Source organism: Ammodytes marinus, assembly GCF_949987685.1.
Source record: "Ammodytes marinus genome assembly, chromosome: 14".
Taxonomy (NCBI): domain Eukaryota; kingdom Metazoa; phylum Chordata; class Actinopteri; order Uranoscopiformes; family Ammodytidae; genus Ammodytes; species Ammodytes marinus.
In genome coordinates this window covers 10,010,213-10,030,359 of record NC_137218.1, presented here as the reverse complement: position 1 = coordinate 10,030,359, position 20,147 = coordinate 10,010,213, and the positions used below count along the sequence as shown (strand labels likewise).

At 37.4% G+C, this 20,147-nt stretch overlaps 1 protein-coding gene across 5 annotated transcripts in view; it reads right to left on the bottom strand.

Annotated features, from left to right (window-relative positions):
* Positions 1-686: 686 nt before the first annotated feature.
* The window catches only part of p4ha2 (procollagen-proline, 2-oxoglutarate 4-dioxygenase (proline 4-hydroxylase), alpha polypeptide 2), a 32,771-nt gene continuing 13,310 nt past the window's right edge, over positions 687-20,147 (bottom strand). For 3 of the 5 annotated variants that reach the window (XM_080041375.1, XM_080041373.1, XM_080041374.1), the window contains 11 exons: positions 19,280-19,519; positions 16,487-16,683; positions 15,579-15,755; positions 14,855-14,925; positions 9,566-9,665; positions 9,162-9,215; positions 8,091-8,150; positions 7,955-8,020; positions 6,366-6,434; positions 5,706-5,802; positions 687-3,057 (listed from right to left, as the gene is read on the bottom strand). In XM_080041375.1, the coding sequence (XP_079897501.1) occupies positions 2,987-3,057; positions 5,706-5,802; positions 6,366-6,434; positions 7,955-8,020; positions 8,091-8,150; positions 9,162-9,215; positions 9,566-9,665; positions 14,855-14,925; positions 15,579-15,755; positions 16,487-16,683; positions 19,280-19,519 (1,202 nt within the window). In that variant the 3' untranslated portion in view covers positions 687-2,986. The remainder of the gene's footprint in view (positions 3,058-5,705; positions 5,803-6,365; positions 6,435-7,954; positions 8,021-8,090; positions 8,151-9,161; positions 9,216-9,565; positions 9,666-14,854; positions 14,926-15,578; positions 15,756-16,486; positions 16,684-19,279; positions 19,520-20,147) is intronic. The other 2 variants (XM_080041377.1, XM_080041376.1) reach the window with 2 other exon arrangements.

The following is a 20,147-nucleotide window of genomic DNA, read 5'->3' as shown; positions in this document are numbered from 1 at the left end:
GGAGGTGCGTCAGAGAAACCTGATATTAAAAATACTGAACTATCCCTCTAAGGAACATTTGAAACAAGTATCAATGGGTGCAATAACAACCTGCAGCATAACAACCCATCAAATGTGAGCTTGGAAGTAACAGCTCACAAAAATGCGCCAACTCCAAATAGTCTTACATTTTCACGTTTACTTATATTGCTTAAAAATTGACTAGTAACTTTGGACACTACTTGAGCACCCTTAAAGCCTTATTTTTTACAAGTCGCAAGAAATGGCTTTGAAAAATTATGAGAGAAAGGGGTAAGGGTGAATCATGTGTAGGCCTATGATGTTTTTCACCTTCATTCATATTTAGCTGTTTGATCGAATCAACCCAACGCAGTTGCTGGTTTAACTGACATTATCTCATTCAGTAAATATGTTTTATTTGTATCTGTATAATATAGACTTGGCTTGTGCAGGGATTTACCAATGTAAACGTATCCTCATTAACCATTCAGCCCTAGTTTGCATACATTGTATAGCATAGGATACTGAACATTGTTTAATTCCATGTTATGCCTTTTATAATGTAGGCTACTATAGATTTTGAATACATATATTCTATTACTTTTACACAAAGATGCATTGTACTTTGTCATGAGTTTTTCAAGCTTTATTATTATATTAGTAAGTCTCTTTTTATGTATGCAGTTTGGTGGTTTGGTGGTTACTATCGGGTTATCCACATGTTGTTTTGCAACGGGTTCTGAACTCAATTTGCCCCAAGGCTTTCTGAATGAGTTTTGTGGCAGTATACACCACAGAGAATACAAGCAGCCAGAAGGAATGTGAGACAAAGTTTGAGAGCCATCAGATGCTTCTATCGGGGTCAAACATGACATGCTTCAGCATAGATATTGTAAATCATTCCACACACAGATGTTGGGATCTTAACAGATAGCAGAGTAAAAGTATTTGTTTTTAAAACCGTTAACCAAAACAATTCATAAAAGGTTCATGTATTCCCCTCCTGTTGAATTAGCGAAATACAGCCCTGTTAGTAATCGTTGTGTTTGGAACCTGTTCAATTCCAAAAGAGGCTTTCATAAGTTTTGTTTTGATTTTGGTCTCTGACTGGGTTTTCATATTTTATTCATTTATTTAGCAGCTCATTAGCAGTACCAGAATTAGCTATAAGCTAATTTTCACTTAGCTATAAGATTGTTTTCCTGGGCAGGAAACAGACGTGTCAAAAGGGAAACCTAACACTGAAGTATAAAAACAATAACACACAATTTTACAACAGTAAAACACAACAACACAATACGAACAATAAAATCACAACATTGGGACACCACAACAACAACAACAGCAGCACAACATTAGGACACTCAGAGAACAGGACATCACAACATTAAGACAACAGTCTATGCATGATGGGTACATGCTTGGGTTGATTTCAGCCATGATTTCATCTTCAATTTAAAACCAGCAAAGGTGTTTAGCGGTCCATTTTATTTTCTTAATATGAAGTGGTGTTTAGTTTGTGACCAGAATACTCATCCACCCAGCTCCATATTGCTCAATCATGTCCCTGTGTAAGCTGTTGCGCATTCAAGCTCCAGTAATTACACTAAGTTTAAGCATACCAAGCTCACAGACCCCCTGGGACTAGGCAAAACAGTAACGTCAAATCAGTCCTAGTCTATAAGACAGTGCACAGCGGGTGTGAAGATTCCTGAGTGTAGTGTTTTTGTTTGTATAACCGATACAATGTGAGACCTCTTGCGTCATAAGATCCATATAAAATAATACCAGCTGCTTACTGTCTCAGATATGATAACCTCTATAACTGCTTGGTCAAGCATGATACAGTCAGTAAACAATACTTGCTAGGGGTGATGCTACCTCATGGGCCCTTTTGAATTTTAATTTCTCGGATCTGATACATCTTTCTAAATCTGTAAAATGATGCAGTCCATTCACAAGGTATAGGCTAAGTGTGGCAATAAGCATGAGCTACGCAGTGTTCAGCATCAGCTAAATTAATGTAATGTTATACTTTGAAGATATGCACACTTTTCAAATTGATCTGCATCACCATGTAAGCTTGCATACTAACTGGCAGTTAATAGACCCAGTTGATCTGCACTGATAAATCAAACTACGTAAATAGGACATTTTGATTACAGGGTGAGAAACCATGTAAAATGGTTACAGACGACAAATGATTTTAATAAAAGACACTGTTTATTTTTTTTTGTTTTTTTGTAGAAAGTGCACATTATGTAACAACAGTGTAATAATTTAAACACTATACAAATAAAAACATTATTTAGAGGGACATTTTTTGTCACTGTCAGTTTTGAAGGGCAACAAAGACTAGATGCAAGTGATAAAGAATCCAAAAATCTTCTATTTCGAAATAAATAGTTTTTCTTGGAATAGTGTGAAAATAAGTTTGGAGCCAAACATTAATGTTTTCAGTTCTTCCCACCATCAACATGTGTTAAACATTACAGCATTACAAAGCATAGACAATATTCAGTCCTGATGTTATTTTTAAAATCTGAATGTGGTTGGTGGTGGTGGTTGTGGTGGCTTCTGATTCAAAAGTATAACATATGTTTTATGAAGTCGATTAAACCTTTTAAAATGAACAAATGTGTTCCTGCTGAAAAAAAGTGTTTTTCTCCGGCAATCTGACTTTAATATCAGACATTTTGATTTAACTCTGTCCCCTGGCTGCTCCCCCTGAATTCTTAAAAGTGGGGTGGTGAGGTCGTCCATGATGGAACTTGTAATTCTAAATCCTCTGTTAAAAAAAAAAGATCCAGCCGGATTATCACACAAAGTGTCATCATTTCCTCATTTGTGTAATCATGTCAAAGTTATGAGAGATTATAGTTATGTTTGTGTTGTAGAATGTGTATGTGAGTTGCACATTGACAGAAGTAAGGCACTAGTGAGGGTGTGTTTGTCTTTGTATGTCACTTAGGGTCTGGGTCAAACTTTAATCCACTTCTGTCAGGCCACAGGGTCTTCTGAACTCTTGACCTCGCTCGTGAATCCACTTGTTTGACACTGGCAAAACAGAAATGCATTTTGGTGAGGACCAGAACAAGCTGAACCACTTAAGTAATGCTGATCTGAAAGAAGACACAAGACATTATAAGCCTTCAATAGAAAAATCAAAGGCAATCTCTGCATTTATCTTCAATCTCAACAGTGGCTTCTTTCATCAACACTAAAGAGGAGTATGCTGGAATTTAAAATATCTAAATTAAACAATAATATACTGTGAAGTGCTGAGTACAAACCTTGCACACACTACGTCCTTATGGCAATTGTAAGTATAATGTTTTTCTAAAAGGTGCAAAAATCACTTCACTGGAAAGAGATGTATGCCTTTAATACTGTTGGGTATATAGTACATTATATTTGATAAACTCTTCATATGTTTTGCGTTCTAAAATCTTCAATGGTAAAGTAACTACTAACTTAAGTTATCAGATAAATGTAGTGGAGTAAACATTTTAATATTTGGCACTGAAGTGTAGGGGAGTAGAAGTTTAAAGTAGCATGGAAAGAAAAGATTCAAGTAAAGGACGAGTGCATCAAACTTGTACTTAAGTATAGTAATTGAGTAAATGTATTAAGTTTCATTACACCTCTGGTTTTTGTCGGGGAAATTCTATATTCCGACATGCTGTAATAGAAAACTAAACTCACAGAGAATTTAAGAATTTAATTACATTTATAATAAGACAAAACAACAGAGTACAGAGTGTAAAGCTTCAGACCTACACGGTCAGCCCCCGATGGGACTGACAATATCTTTTGGTCAGACAGAGTGTTTAAAGCCCTCTTCTACAACATGGGTGTCAACTAACAGATGGTTAATAGAGTAAACAGGTCTCAAGGGTGTATTGTGGTCAGCCACAATAAACCTTAACATAGTTTAAACAACTGTTTTGTCAGCACATTCTTAGAGGAAAGTCACATGTGTTAAACTGATGTGATATACATATGGAAAACAGATCAATTAGATAGTAACAAATAAATCTGCCCTCACAGTTTTCACTTGGAGGACCGCTTACAATAATTTCAAAATGTGTTTTTATGCTAAAAGTAGTTTGTAAGATATGCTTATCTATTATGGTCATTGGCTATTAAGAGAGAAACAGTTGTATTTTGTGTCATCAACTAACAATGAAACAAGATTTTTTTAAGAGTATGTGTAGCAATCTGTAGAAAATATTGGCAGGCTACAATGTGCAACACTACAACACTGCTGCACACAGTAGGACACAAACAATGCTGAGGGCTAAAAACAGACTCACAAAACTGCCAACTACACTCAACAAAAATATAAACGCAACACTTTTGTTTTTGCTCCCATTTTTCATGAGATGGACTTAAAGATCTAAAATTCATTCCAGATACACAATTGTACCATTTCTCTCAAACATTGTTCACAAATCTGTCTAAATGTGTGATAGTGGCGAAGTGGGTAGGGAGGTCGCCTCTGGAGTGCAGGGTCGGAGGTTCGATCCCCCGTCTCCCCGCCACAAGTCGAAGTGTCCCTGAGCAAGACACTGAACCCCAAATTGCTCCCGATGGTTCAGAGAGCGCCTTGCATGGCAGCTACTGCCATCGGTGTATGAGTGTGTGTATGAATGGGTGAATGTGGTAAGATATGTAAAGCGCTTTGGGGCTGAGAAAATCGGCTAGAAGGCGCTATATAAGTCAAGTCCATTTACCATTTACCATAGTGAGCACTTCTGCTCTACTGAGATAATCCATCCCACCTCACAGGTGTGCCACATCAAGATGCTGATCTGACATCATGATTAGTGCACAGGTGTGCCTTAGACTGTCCACAATAAAAGGCCACCCTGAAATGTGCAGTTTTGTCTCACAGCAAAATGCCACAGATGCCACAAGCATTGAGGGAGCGTGCAATTGGCATGCTGACAGCAGGAATGTCAACCAGATCTGTTGCTCGTGCATTGAATGTTAATTTCTCCACCATAAGCCGTCTCCAGCAACTTCGCACAGCCATTGAAGAGGAGTGGACCAACATTCCACAGGCCACAATTGACAATCTGATAAACTCTATGCGAAGAAGATGTGTTGCACTGCATGAGGCAAATGGTGGTCACACCAGATACTGACTGGTTCTGAGTCCCCAGACCCCCAATAAAGCAAAAAAAATGCACATTTCAGAGTGGCCTTTTATTGTGGACAGTCTAAGGCACACCTGTGCACTAATCATGATGTCAGATCAGCATCTTGATGTGGCACACCTGTGAGGTGGGATGGATTATCTCAGCAAAGCAGAAGTGCTCACTATCACACATTTAGACAGATTTGTGAACAATGTTTGAGAGAAATGGTACAATTGTGTATCTGGAATGAATTTTAGATCTTGAAGTCCATCTCATGAAAAATGGGAGCAAAAACAAAAGTGTTACGTTTATATTTTTGTTGAGTGTATATAGACCAGATAAACAAATGTAACAAATGTAAATATCAGTTAGTATCCACGAACTGACTTTAAAATCAAAATAAATGACTCAAATCAAACTGAGGATTTGAAATGTACAACAATGGGGAAACATTATTATGGATTTGATTTCAGCCAGATTGCCCAGGCGTAATTCTTTATGTACTGGGTTCATTTCTTACCAAATCTACAGTATTAGCGATTTATCTGAACTTTTACTCACCCCATTTACTTCCAACTAATACAGGACATGCTGCGTGCCTGGTCCGATAGTCTCCCTCCCCGCTCTTGAACAGATTGTACCAGAACACAGCCGTCCCCTGTGGAGAAAGAAGGGATGTCATAATTCAAACGGAAATAAAGACTTGGAACAGACGTGGCTTCAAGCTGAGAGGGGTTTATGTCAGCATGACACCTTCACAACTGGTTTTCCTCAAGCATATTATGCCGGCCACATTGGGGGAAAAAAGAATAATAAAAAAAAAAGCATAAGAGCATGGTATGTATGATTTGGAATATAATGTTGATCTTGAATGCCTTTTATTTAGATGTATCAATGATTGCTTATCACTACACTGTATTACTACATTATCAATTTAGTGTTAGAAATAGTGTTAAAATTATGTTTGATGTGTACACTGAAGCAACGGAAAGGAGATAAATTATGAAATTAATTGTGAAACATGTTCAGATTGCAAAAATCGCAACTACAAGTTTGTGAAGAGAGTAATTTGCAACTGTAAGTTAGTGTTTGAGTGCACAATCTGCCTAACCTATACTGCCAGTTGTGTTGATAGGCGAATGAAAAAAAATAAGTTAAATAAACATATCAGTCTGATCAAATCAACGTGTTATAGATAGGGCAATGATTTGCATTCATCACCTTTCTAGGGTAGATTGCTGCTCCAAAGTCAGGGAAGACAGTGGCACCTCCTGCCTCGACATCAGTCATCTGGAAAAAGACAAACTGGTTGAAGACTTACCCTGGAGTTTCTTTAATAAGTTGTTAAAACTCTTGGCTAAAAAACACATTGGTTGAACATAGGCTTTTCCGACTTTGAAGGCATGTTACCAACACTTGCCATCATGCTAGCACAAATTTTCAATTTTCACAACGTATTAGGTCAAGGTCAAGGTCAAGGTCAAATGTATTTATAAAGCACATTTACAAACAGCGGGTACTGCCCCAAAGTGCTGTACAGGTTAAATTATAATAAAATAATCCACATTTATTACAAACATTTATTACAAATATTGATACTGCATATTGGAAATGTCTGTTATTTCATAGAGTGATATCCGATTGCCGCCCCTCTCAAATCAGCCAAGTCCAGATGAGAGACTAAGGTAAAAAATGGAGCATTGTAGTGATTTATTAGTAAATAATCTGAAGATAAGGGGCACAAAATGACAAGTTATACATCTTTACAGAACAGTGGAGTGTAAGAAAGTTATCATTTGAACTACATTGAGGGAAGACATGAAAGCCTGAAGAAATATTTGTTGTAGGAACAAATGAAAGGGGGAAAGGATCATCCTTTGAACAGATTCATCACTTTGTTTGATACTAATCAATTAATATTATGCATCGTAGCTGTGATGATCAGTTGTGTCCCACAATACATGTATTTCTCCATGAGTCCGACATGTTTGTTGATCTGAAGTGATAGTCATGATTGTCTATTCTCTGAAATGTCTACGGCTTGTGAGGCATTATCCTTATATGTTGAAGTGTCATTCAAAATGTTCTGGAGCATTCTTCAACAGTAAGATTTGAACATTTGCCTTGTTTTCATACATGCATTTAGCTGTTTTATCTCTGGCTATAATTCCCCTGCTGGATTCAAGGATTTCATTGTATCTTGTCTATACATCATGATCAAATTAAAATGGCTTATTCAGAGAAGTTATGTAGATCAATAATGAACTTAAGCACATCAACATATTGTATCAAGGTAAGCACATAACTTCAATCAACCCCCAATGTTTATATGAACAAAACCGATACCAACCAAACCTCATTCAAAAGCTCACTTTTTTATTTGGTGTTAGAAAGGGTACAATACACAGTGACTCATACATTGGTGTTAATGGGGAATGGCCAACAGAACTCTCCACAATATGTACTGGAACTGATTGACAGAAAATGTTTTCTAACACAGTAGTCTACATATTTTCTGCCATCCACCTGACAATTTTTAGGTCATTAACTCCCCAAAATCTGTGGAAATAGTCTAGCCTCTTAATTTACTGCATCAAGTAATTAACCACATTTGAATGATATGGCTGTAGTGCCACACTAGAGGCCAATTAGTGAACCCCTATGGAAGTCAATCAATCCAAGTCCAAGATTGAACCAGAGCTAATGCATAAGCCCATGGAGCTAAAACTAAAGACGGACGGAGCGTAGATTTCAGGCAACTACCACGACCAGCATTCAATCTTCGGCAATTGAATGCATAATATACTTACGTAGTTCAAAAAAGTTGCCACACGATTTCCAGTGCCTAATCTTTTGAAAGCATCAGGCTCATCTTTCTACGAAGATAAAATTAAAAAATGAAAATACATGATGAAAACACTGTTCTCTCGCACACCAAGTACTTACGTAGTTTAGGAATGTAGCAAGTCTATTTCCATCGACCTTGAGGTTGCTGTCAAAAGGGCGCTGCAACAGATGTTTAAAACGTTTAACCCATCACCAAAAAGACTCACATTAGGAGCCCGCCACAAAAGGGCACTACTAACTAAACTCACATCAAATAAATATGCTCTCTACTCATCTAAAATGAAAGGTCAGACACAGTACTGAATAATTATTTAAAGTAAAAGCTTCAAAATGTATGCTTAAAAGCAAAAACGTAATAGATAAATTGCACTCAATGAGATTAGTCAGATAAGATTAGATTAGATAAATCAATTATTTCTTTAAGAGGTGACCAAATAATTCAACCATTAATAATATTCATCATTGTGTACATGTTTGAACTCAGTTGAGTTAAGTTTATTGTTGTATTATACACATACCACATAATTGTGGTATGGGTATACTGACTTTCTCCAAACTGTGAGAATAGCCTTGTTTCCTGTGTGTTTGTGTGATCCGTCCTGTTGTGAGGGTAGATTGGATTCAGATTAGATTCAACTTTATTGTCATTGCACAAGTAAGGACAACCAGTACAACAAAATGCAGTTTAGCATCTAACCAGTAGTGCAATCAATGAAACGTTTTTCGTTATAGCAGCGCAATAAAAGTAATACATAAGACACAGAATGCAGTTGATCAACATAGTTAAATATTCAGTCCATTATTTAAGTACATATACTGTAGTTCTGAGGGGTCCATAGAATGCAGTATGAATATAAAGTGCAAATAATACATAAGACACAGTCCATTAGGGTGGAGAGGATGTTATGTTTTGGGCATGGGCTATGTTTCGCCCTTTTGGGCCACCTGTAAATTAATCAATGTCCTCCAGCATCCATGGTCTATATATATACATATAAAGACCATGGAAAAATACTGTTTACAATCAATCTTGGATTTTGTCATCCTTATTGTCAATACTGAAATTTTACTATGTGGTTTTGCCTTGTAATATATGACTATTAAAAAAATACTTAATTGAATCAAGGTGAAACATGTCATGTCACACACTCCAAAAAAAAGTATACTCACCCTTGAGAAGTCGTAATGAGGCTCGTATTGTCCTCCAACTCCATAGTTTGCAACCTGTATGTAAAATGTATGTGTATGATTAAAAATGAATTGGTTATCTGTAATGCTTGTACATGTATCTTTGATATTGTGAATAGTGTTTGAGATTATGTAGACACTATAATAAACCCTTCTGCCATCTGAATAAAAATAAATTGGCATAGAAGTAGTTCCAGTCAAAACGGTTCACAATGTGGTTAGGGATTATCATTTTTATCATTTTTCCTGGAAGGATACACTCTTGCTGAGGTTTTCAAATTATACTTTCATAAAAATAGAAAAATGAAAATCAGATGTATGTGTAACATGTGACATGATGATAGAGTATTACTGTACATGTGATTCTGTAGTGTGTCTTACATTACCTGTAGTAACTCTGCAGTGTCTACTGTAAGGCCTGTGATGTCCTCTATTCTCTGATTGACTCTTGCAATGACGGGGTCATCCTCTCCTTCCAACCATGCACTGGAAAAATTAAAAACGGGTTCATGTTAAAAGGCCCACAGTGCAGTGTGGAGATGGGGGATATGTTTATTCACACCATAAGTGCTGCAATCATTCTTGTTTACATGAAAACATGATCCCTGTTGTTTAACCAACATGTTAATGTCCAACTTGCCAGTTGCCAGTGCTTTTTTCCTGATCCAACCTACTTGCTAACTGACTATTAAATTACAGTCCCTAGACCCCGTCGTATCAATATACTGTTAATTCATCAAAGGCCTGTTTTTTGTGTAAAGCTCATCATTTGCAGTTTTTTTAACAGTTTTAAAAGGTGCTACGAGGAACTTTTTAATAATTTTGAAACAGTCTCATTTTTCCTCTGATGATCATAAATGACATGTAACAGCAAACGAGACCATCAGTGCAAAGAATGCTATTTTGATATAGTTTATCTTAAAGCCTTTGTCATGGGTACGCTCACCCAGGAACTACAGCTGGCATAATAAAAATACAACTGCTTTTGTCCAAAGGGGGTGCAAGAACTACTTACTTTTAAAGGAACTAGAAATGTTTAAGCGCAACCAAAAAGTGTTACATTTTCAGGTCATTGAACACATCAAAAGCAGCTTACAATAAACTGGGTATCCAGGAGGGCAGCTCAGAATTGTGTTCAAAAAATAAAGTGTGAAAGGATAATATAAAGTCTACCTCGCAAAATTAGTTTAATTGCTGCAATGTTTGAGTGCTAAACCTTCATCAGTCAAACAGTTTTCAGTGAATAAGGGGTCATCCGTGTTACTTCCGTGTTGCTGGATTTCTCCTCTTGATCAAAACTGGCACGGACCAAGTTATCCCAGATATTTCCCCCCTGTTGCTGAAAGTAAAGGGGGGAGGGTCTGCAAAAGTGGACAAGAGTTAATTATCTGACTTTGGAATGTGATAGAGAACTATTTGTTCTTTTGAACACTCTTTCTTAGTAAATCCGGGTGAGAGGCATGACAAATCTTCCGATCATAGTGACTGATGGGGGAGGCCCCTTTTTAGGGGAGTAGGGTGGAAACTTGTGGCCAACAAGTGTAATAATGATGGTAACCGTTGTTTTTTCAAGACCCACATTTCCAGCAATAGTTAGATGTTAACTCAATGTTACTATCAAAACTGCTCAAAAGAGTGACAGAGATGACCGAAGATGTCCTATATGAATTTGTACCATTTCATGATCTGTGGCAAATTTGAGTTGTTGCTGGATTAGGTTCTATCATCACTACACTTGAGGAATTACACAGATAAAAAAGATACAAACACATTGTTGCTGGACCCAGAGCTTAAACCCCAGTCCCCTAACAAAAGGCGTCCCCATCAGTCCCTTTGTTAAGTTGAGGAGAATTTTTCTTCCCACGGAGGATTTTAAAGAGAAGGCTGTGGATATTAAGTAATTGTGGCTCATAGTTAAGAGTGCACCTTGTGTTATATTTGTTTATTGATTTTCCAGCACCCGTTCGCCCTCAGTTTGTTCACCTGCACCCTTGGTTTTTGTCCTTACTCAATCTAAAACTCATTCATTAAATAAACAACTTTGGTTTAACCAACTACTACTGGTCTATGTTGCATCCTCCTTGTCCTGCACCACTATACTAAACTGGACGTAACATCAATTATACATTTAATCTAAACCTGAAAATGTCCCAAAACATTCTGATTTAAACATAATAAAGACAGTGCCAGGGCCCACTAGGATGGCAGTGACTCGTGTGACTGACATCAAGTCAGCTTTTGAGCTGGTCATGCCAGATTCAATACAGAAAATCATTCTGGAAATGCCTAATGTAGAAGGGAGGCGTGTTTTAATGGGAGAAGTGGAAGGAGCTGGACAAAACACATTTAGATGCGTATTTGGGGCTCCTCATCCTGGCTGAGGTCTATATGTCGAATTATGAATTGACAGCCAGTCTGTGGGATGCAGAGACAGGCAGAGCTATATTTCAAGCCACAATGTCTCTTGAAACTTTTCATATTTTCTCCAGAGTAATCAGATTTGATAATCGAGAGACAAGTGCTGGTATATGGGAGAGAGACAAGCTGGCAGCTGTTGGGACAGTTTGGGACAAGTGGGTAGAGCAACTTCCACTACTCTATAACCCAGGCACATTATGCATTATTCTTCTTCTCTGGGGCTCCTCCAACAGGCTTTTCAGTGTAAACCTGCATGTTCAATACATAGCTGGTTTTTGCATCACATGCTGCCCGGATTTTTATCCCATATTTAGCTGGTTTGGAAGGCATGTATTGCCTTAATGGGCAGCGACCTCTGAATGCCACCAGCATTTCATACACTGTGATATTAGGGCCTGGGTTATAGAGTAATGTTGGTCTTTCAAAAGTAATAAAGTGGTGAAACATTAAAAACAAAGTATGAACATGTATTTTTTTTATGAAAAACGAGTGAATTATCCTAATTGAGCCATTCCTTGTTAGAGATAAGGAACACCATTGCACTAAATATTGATAGAATAGTTAGTAATGGAGTTAGTAATGAAATGTTCACACTGCTTGTTAGGATTTTTTGGGTTTCGGACATCTTTTTGATTACAAACATGCACCGGGTCAAATTGACCCGGGAACACCATTGCTGTTCTTGACAAATGAACATAACAGGAGGGTTAAAAACAAAATTGACCATGACAAAATGCTCACACGTGTGTCCTACTGGATTCATAATTCAAAGACACTGGCTCTCAATGGACTCAGTGATGAATATCTTTTAAACATTTCTTCTGTGAGTCTTATATTGCACATGTATGTTTATAATTTGAATCATATTGTCACTCTTATTGTTACAGATGTAATAATTTTTCCTTGCTGAGTTCCAGATAGTATTGGATGCATATTGTGCAGATAGAGGATCAGGTTTATTCTATTATTATTTACAGTCATATGAAAAAGTTTGGGAACCCCTCTCAGCCGGCATTATAATTGACTCTGCTTTCACACAAAAAAGATAAAAGTGGTATGTCTTTAATTTACCAGGAACAGCTAAGTACTGGGATGTTTTCCAAACAAAGATTTTTTGAAAAGCAGTATTTAGTTTTATGAAATTGAATAAAATGTGAAAAACTGGCTGTGCAAAAATATGGGAACCCTTGTGGTCTTGCTGATTTTAATGCATGTAACAGCATGTAAAACTGAGGACTTTAAACACAAAATTGGTTGGATTATGTTGTTAAGCCTTGAACCTCATATAAAGGTCTGTTTAATCATGATAAAAGGTATTTTAGGTGCCTAAATGCAAGTTCCACCTCTCTTTGACTCTCTGCAGAAGTGAGACAGAATGTGATCATCAAAACAGCTCCCAAAAGATCTTAAAAACAAAGATTATTCATTGTCATGGTTTAGGGGAAGGCTACAAGAAGCTTTCCCAAAGGTTTCAATTGTCAATTTCGACTGTAGGGAACGTTGTCAGGGAATGGAAGGACACAGGCACAGTTGCAGTTAAACCCAGGTCTAGCAGACCAAGAAAAGTACAAGAGCGGCATATGCGGCGGATTGTGAGAATGGTTGCACACAACCCAAAGATCACCTCCAAAGACCTGCAAGAACATCTGGCTGCAGATTGTGTATCTGTACATGGTTCTACAATTCAGTGCAATTTGCACCAAAACATCTGTATGGCCGGGTGATGAGAAGGAAGCCCTTTCTGCGCCCACGCCACAGATACAGTTGCATGGAGTATGCAAAAGCTCATTTAGACAAGCCAGCTTCATATTGGAAGAAAATGCTTTGGACTGATGAGACAAAAATTAAGTTATTTGGTCTTTATAAAAAGCAGATGTTTTGGTGCAAATTGCGCTGAATTGTTGAATGATGTACAGATACACAATCTGCAGCCAGATGTTCTTGCAGGTCTTTGGAGGTGATCTGTGGGTTGTGTGCAACCATTCTCACAATCCTCCACCTATGCCGCTCCTTTTTTCTTGATCTTCCAGACCTGGGTTTAATTGCAACTGTGCCTGTGTCCTTCCATTTCCTGACAACATTCCTTACAGTCGAAATTGACAATTGAAACCTTTGGGAAAGCTTCTTGTAGCCTTCCCCTAAACCATGATAATGAACAATCTTTGTTTTTCAGATCTTTTGGGAGCTGTTTTGATGATCCCATTCTGTCTCACTTCAGCAGAGAGTCAAAGAGAAGTGCAACTTGCATTTAGGCACCTAAAATACATTTTCTCATGATTAAACAGACATTTGTATGAGGTTCAAGGCTTAACAACATAATCCAACCAACTTTGTGTTTAAAGTCATCAGTTTTACATGCTGTTAAAGGCATTAAAATCAACAAAACCACAAGGGTTCCTATATTTTTGCACAGCCAGTTTTTCACATTTTATTTTATGTCATACAACCAAATACTGCTTTTCAAAAAATCTTTGTTTGGAAAACATCCCAGTACTTAGCTGTTCCTGGTAAATTAAAGACATACCACTTTTATATTTTTTTTGTGAAAGCAGAGTCAATTATAATGCCGGCTGAGAGGGGTTCCCAAACTTTTTCATATGACTGTAAGTGACCTGTTGTTTGTGTTTCTTTATATATGAATACATTGATTCCTCAGACTTTATTCTAGGTGTTTATATTCATTCATTATATTTTTTAGACTTTACAAATTGCTTTAATTATATGCATTGCACCCTCAGTCTTCATGTCTACCGTATACTTTTCCTCAATAGATGTTTGTTTTTTATCTAGACTTGATTTTGAAGTTTTCTATTAGTAGGTTTATCTGTTTTGTCTAGTCATGGCTTTTGGACAAAAAAGAGATCTCATAAAGATTGATTTACCTTTATTTATGACTGAGGTGAGAATTTAATTATATGTGTATTTATTGTTCTGCGTTAACTTACATTGATGCTTGTCGATAGGGTGCTTCTTGTTTTTGGTTAGGCAGCTCGATTGATTCCAGACTTGCAGCCACTCCCTATTTAAGAAGGCCTATTCACTGAAAATGGTTTGCCTGATGAAGCTCTAGCACCAAAATGTTGCAGCAATTAAATTAATTTTTGCAAGTTAGACAGTAATTTGGATTTGCTTTTCTCTCTCCTATGCACCTTTCTCAAGAAAAGGATGTGTGAGGTATTCTCCCTATCAATAATAAGCCCTTTATTAATGACTGAAATCCATAAGAGTTTTCAACAAACCTTTCTCCTTCTTCTTACCTTTTTGATACTCTGTAGTTGGCTGTGGTCAGCACGCCTGTTTTGGGGTCACGGACAGTCGCTCTAGCAAGCTAAAAAAAACAAAACATAAAAACACACATAAACAAATCAAATGTTTTTCATCTTATCATAAAGTTTACACATCACAGATGATCAGCTTATTACCATTTACCGTTTTCCATTGTTGTTTTTTGACAAAAGTATTTTCATTGACTGTCAATCAATAATGTTAAAGGTGAAGTAAACAATGTATTTATGTTAATATAAGTGTTGAATCGCTCTTTATTCATACAGTGATTACTTACATAATGTGCGCGTTTCATAAAGCCGATCTCTCAGTCAGCTGCTCTGCATGTAATCGTCAAACAAACTGAAATTAATATCCAATCACAAGAGAGAACGCTACAAACCAACACCCGTCTCACTCATGGTCTCACAGCCAGTGCACGCCATAGGACAGATGGGTGAATGTGTATGCGCCTACAATGGCGGAGCATGTCTGTTTTGATGGTTTTTATCATGTTTTATCGCTGTTTGAAGACCGCAGTGCATTAATGTGGTGACAGGGACGAGCGAGGGGACTGCTAACTGCAGTAAGTAACTGACAGGAAGTTAGCTAAAAGAACCATTCCGCTTACAGCACCTTTAACGATTAATTAATTATCTGTAACAATAAATCTTATTGGTGTAAAAGTACCAATATAATCAATGCTTCTTGTCTCACCCTGGGTTTTGCCAGCACTTTGATCTTGTCAATCTCCTCCAGCGAGAGGACGTCCAGGTAGCGTACAATGTGGGGGCTGTCCCACTCATCCTCCTCCTTCATGGGCATCAGCAGGAGGCGGGGGTTCCTCTGACCATCATGGTAGCGACAGAACAAACGGCTGCGTCTCGCATCGTTCTGGTAAAGTATACAGGATAAACTGAAAACCTTTTGTGTCATTTGTTATTTATCAAATCAATGAAGATCAGAATTAAGAATGCACTCATGTCTTTCCTATTAAGATGGGTTTCAAGTTGGGACTGGAATCTGACACGTTTTGACTGCCACCTGCTGGTGAAATCTGGTTTTACTAGGTGATGGGTTGACAATACTCAACATAAAAGCTAAAGCACACTCACTAGCACCCATACAGTATCTACATAATTTTGCATGTATAAATAGCAACATATCTCCTCTTTCTCAAATATGATTAAGTAGTAGCCTACTTATGGCTACTTACCTTATTTCTAGAATAATTCCTTCCAACGTCAAACTGACAAGAGCTATAATAAGCTATAATAAGACATAAAAATAAACTAAGCTTTGATGAATTAGCCTTTTCCAGAACATTAACAAAGCTTCCCCTTTATTTCAGCTCTGCTTTAGTAAGATGACGTGTGTAATCAGTCAAATATCAACATGATCTATCTGACCATTTTAAGTTTATGTAGACTAAATGTACTTTGTTTAATAAATACACCTTAATTTAGAGCTGAATACGTAACCATCAGTTACTGTATGATTTAGTTTCGCAAACTGATTAGACTTTAAGTAATTTTAACAAAGAGATGTAACTCCCTCTCTGCTACAGGTGTCATGACATCCTTCCTTATTTACAAGCTTTCTTTCCTTTTCTCTTCATGTCTCACCATTTGGAGCCCCTCTCCTCTGCAGAGAGCTTCATAGGCCTCTCTCTCTGGGAGGTGGTCTTTGGGTCTTTTGTAGGTTCCCAGCCCGATGGGCTCCTCAGAGGCAGGCTTGATGTCATCTTTCCTCTCATCCATCTGGGTGGACAGGATCCGCTCAAAATAGCGGAGGTTTCCTCCTGCCCTCTGGTGGCTGGAGTCTGTCAGTACAAGAAAGACACATTGTTAAGGGCTCAACTCTCAATTGAGAAATGGAATAGATATGTAAATCCGAGGAGATACTGAATTAATTATTGTCAAACTGCCTTATTCTGAAAAGTTTGGCCCCTTTGTGTGTTAGAAGACAGCTACAAATACTACACAAATGAATAAAATAGATAAAGTATTCCACTGTGAGTTTTGATGTCTCGCTTTTTTATTTTTTTTTATTTACTTTTTTTATTTTTTTTTATTCTTCCGGACAATTACACACAATACACAATTTTCTCTTTGCATATTTATACATATTACTTTGTGTTATCGTCCGAAGGGTGGCAGGAGAAGCCAAAGGCTTATCAGGTCCCGCCCCCACTGCCATAAGATTCAGATACACAGCTACTGATACAGTTAAAACAGTTTATTTATTTATTTTTTAAGAAGATGCATTCCAATACACAGACAATTTTAGGTCTCATTATTCATTGCCAGTGTACACCAGACATGCTTTCCATTTTCCTCTCTGCCTGTGACAATGCAGATAGTGATATGGCCTTGTCCATTTCTTCTCTATTAGTCAAAACACATCTGCAAAAGTATTCAAAACAGTCAGTCTGTCTGCTGACCTCGGCTGCAGTAACTTTAACCAAGTACTGTGTGGTTTAAAGCAAGACAACTTCACATTCCACTGAACTTTAAATAACTCACTAACTAAGAACATTTACTCAAGTGCTGCACTATTTTAGAAATAATGTACTATGTATTTTGTCCATTTTAAGCTATTTCATACTTCTGCTGCAATCCAAAAGGAAATAATTTACCTTTTACTGACCCACTTCACAAGACCAACTACAGCATTAAAATGATTGCTTATGTGACATTATATAATAATTATATCACACTGACAGGGGCCATTTTGCCTAAGAACTTTACTTTGCTTTGCTTTACTTTTTTTTTTTTTTTAAGATATTTTTTGGGCATTTTTATGCTTTATTGATAGTGCAGAGAGACAGAGGTGAAATGGGGCAGATAGGGGAGTGACATGCAGAGAACGACCGCGGGCGGGAATCGAACCCGGGTCTGCTGCTGGGCCCGGCCCGGGGAGGGACGCCCTGCTAAGTACTTTAGTTTTTAACTTTTACTTGTAGTGGATGTTATATGACGTGGTGTTCCAAAGTTTACTCGAGTAAATTAATGATCAGAATATGTTTTCCAACACAGTCAATCATTAGTCTTTCCCTTATGTGATTTGGTGGGTGTTTGAGCTACTAAAACACAAACAGTATTTAGTGGATAACAGAGATATCACATCTCTGTGTGGAGCTTTGGGGAAATACACTGAATCCACAGAGAGCAGAGGAATAAATGCAACATAGTGTTCCTCCTGGTAAGTTTCCTGTAGGGGCAAAGCTGCCTCTTCTAAGTATTGACTTAGCTAAGTTTCATCTGGAAGGAAGAAAAACTTGCAGTTCAACAGTGTGCTGGAGGTAATTTAAACTCTTTACCAGGAAGTCAGACCTCTTTGACACAAACCAGTATGTGTGACTGTTTCCAACAGTGGTGTAGTAGACTGATTACACACATTCAGTTCTGGCAGCTTCCCAGTATCAAAAGGGTTTACTGCTAGATCCCAAAGAAAAAAAACATTCTTTCTTTTCTAACCAGTGAACTTTGTTGCATGTTTTGCCCCAATCACTGTCCCCCTTTTTCCACTCTGCGTCTAAAACTATCCAATAAATGGGAAAAGGAAAAAGAAAAAAGATTCTTCCACATCTTCTTCCTTTGCATATATAGATATAAAAATAATGTATATATTTGTATATAGATAGATATATGATATAGATAGATAGTTGCTTGATGTATATCCTGAGTCTAAAATAATGTAACAGTAGTCAGAATGTATAGCTGTGACCCCCTCTAGAAAAAAAGAAAGAAAAGAAATAAAACAGACGTCTTTTCCGACCTGGTACCGAGGGAAGTGGATCCTGGCCCAACCCGGCTCCAGACTTTGGAGAATCTAACCTTAGTGTTTATATACATTTTGTGTTTGTGGCGTTATTTTTGGAGCTCTACGTATACCACAGAATGTCTGAGTTTGCTATTTCCTCAATTCATTTCACTTTACATGTAAACAGCTCTAAAAAGATGGCTCGCAGCTGTAAACAGAGTTCCTCATGCAGAGACTAAAATAACAGTTAGGAACCACAGGCCATTACTCAGGGTGGACTACACCCTGCTGCTCTGCTAGAACACCACTGCAGTGAGAAGGGATGGACAACAGCAAAAAAGACAACCCATCATTTGTCCCACAGTAGAGGACTGTGGTTGTATTGGTCAGCTAACTGGTGTCTGTATATATCATGAGCAGACATTGGAAAAAAAAGTGCTCTTTAAATATATGTTTAAAGTGCTATTTTAGATTCCCCAAAACTGAAGACCATGACCCTATTCACCCCCGCTAATGGTTTTAAGCAAGTGTTATAATGAGGCTGACTCAGGCTTGGAAAAGTGAAAGAGGGAGTACTTAAAAAGTGTGTTAATTTGCAAACTGATTTGATATTACAGACTTTTGTCTGCACACTTGCCTATGTTACACCTTACCAATAGCCACAAGCCGGCGTGTCAGCTCAATGGCTCGAGGTAGGTCTCCCATTTGGTAAACAGAGTAGCTGAGGTAGTCCAAAATTTCCGCCTTGGTAACCACAGCTTCCTCCCCGGCGTCCAGCTGCTTCAGGGACTGCTGCATCCACAGCACAGCATGGTAATAGTCTGCGTCATTATAAGCCGTCTTCCCCATGTCAAAGCAGTCGTCCACAGTCAGTAGGGCATGTGAGTGCATACCTGGGGCAGGATTCATGACATTAAAATACTGACAATAATATAAGGTTATTTTAATTAGCAAAAATCATGACATATTTCTAATTTGTTGTCATTGGTGGGCTATATTAATCAAATGTAGGATTTTTTTACTTTGGCAAATCTTCCTTAGTTTTTGAAAAATAAGTTAGGGTTTGGGTGAAACATGCAACCACTATATTACACAATATTTGAATGAAATAGTTTTTTTTAATTCATTTATAATTCTGATGATTTTGGATTACTAATATTTCTCCAACAGGTGGAATAACTACCATATGACAATGCCATCTGGAGTACAGCCCACAGAAAGAAGAGTTTTTAGGCAAATACTGATATTGATATTTGAGAGCCTTTTACTTGGTATTTGTTTTCTACATGAACATAATCCAGAACAACTTTCTTATCATATCCTTTGTTTTCAATATTTGTGGATATTATTCCACTTTTCAGTTACGATTTTTATATGTAACTTTTTATTATTAATAATAATAAGAAGAAGAAGAAGAAGAAGAAGAAGAAGAAGAAGAAGAAGAAGAAGAAGAAGAAGAAGAAGAAGAAGAAGAAGAAGAAGAAGAAGAAGAAGAAGAAGAAGAAGAATATGAATAATAAG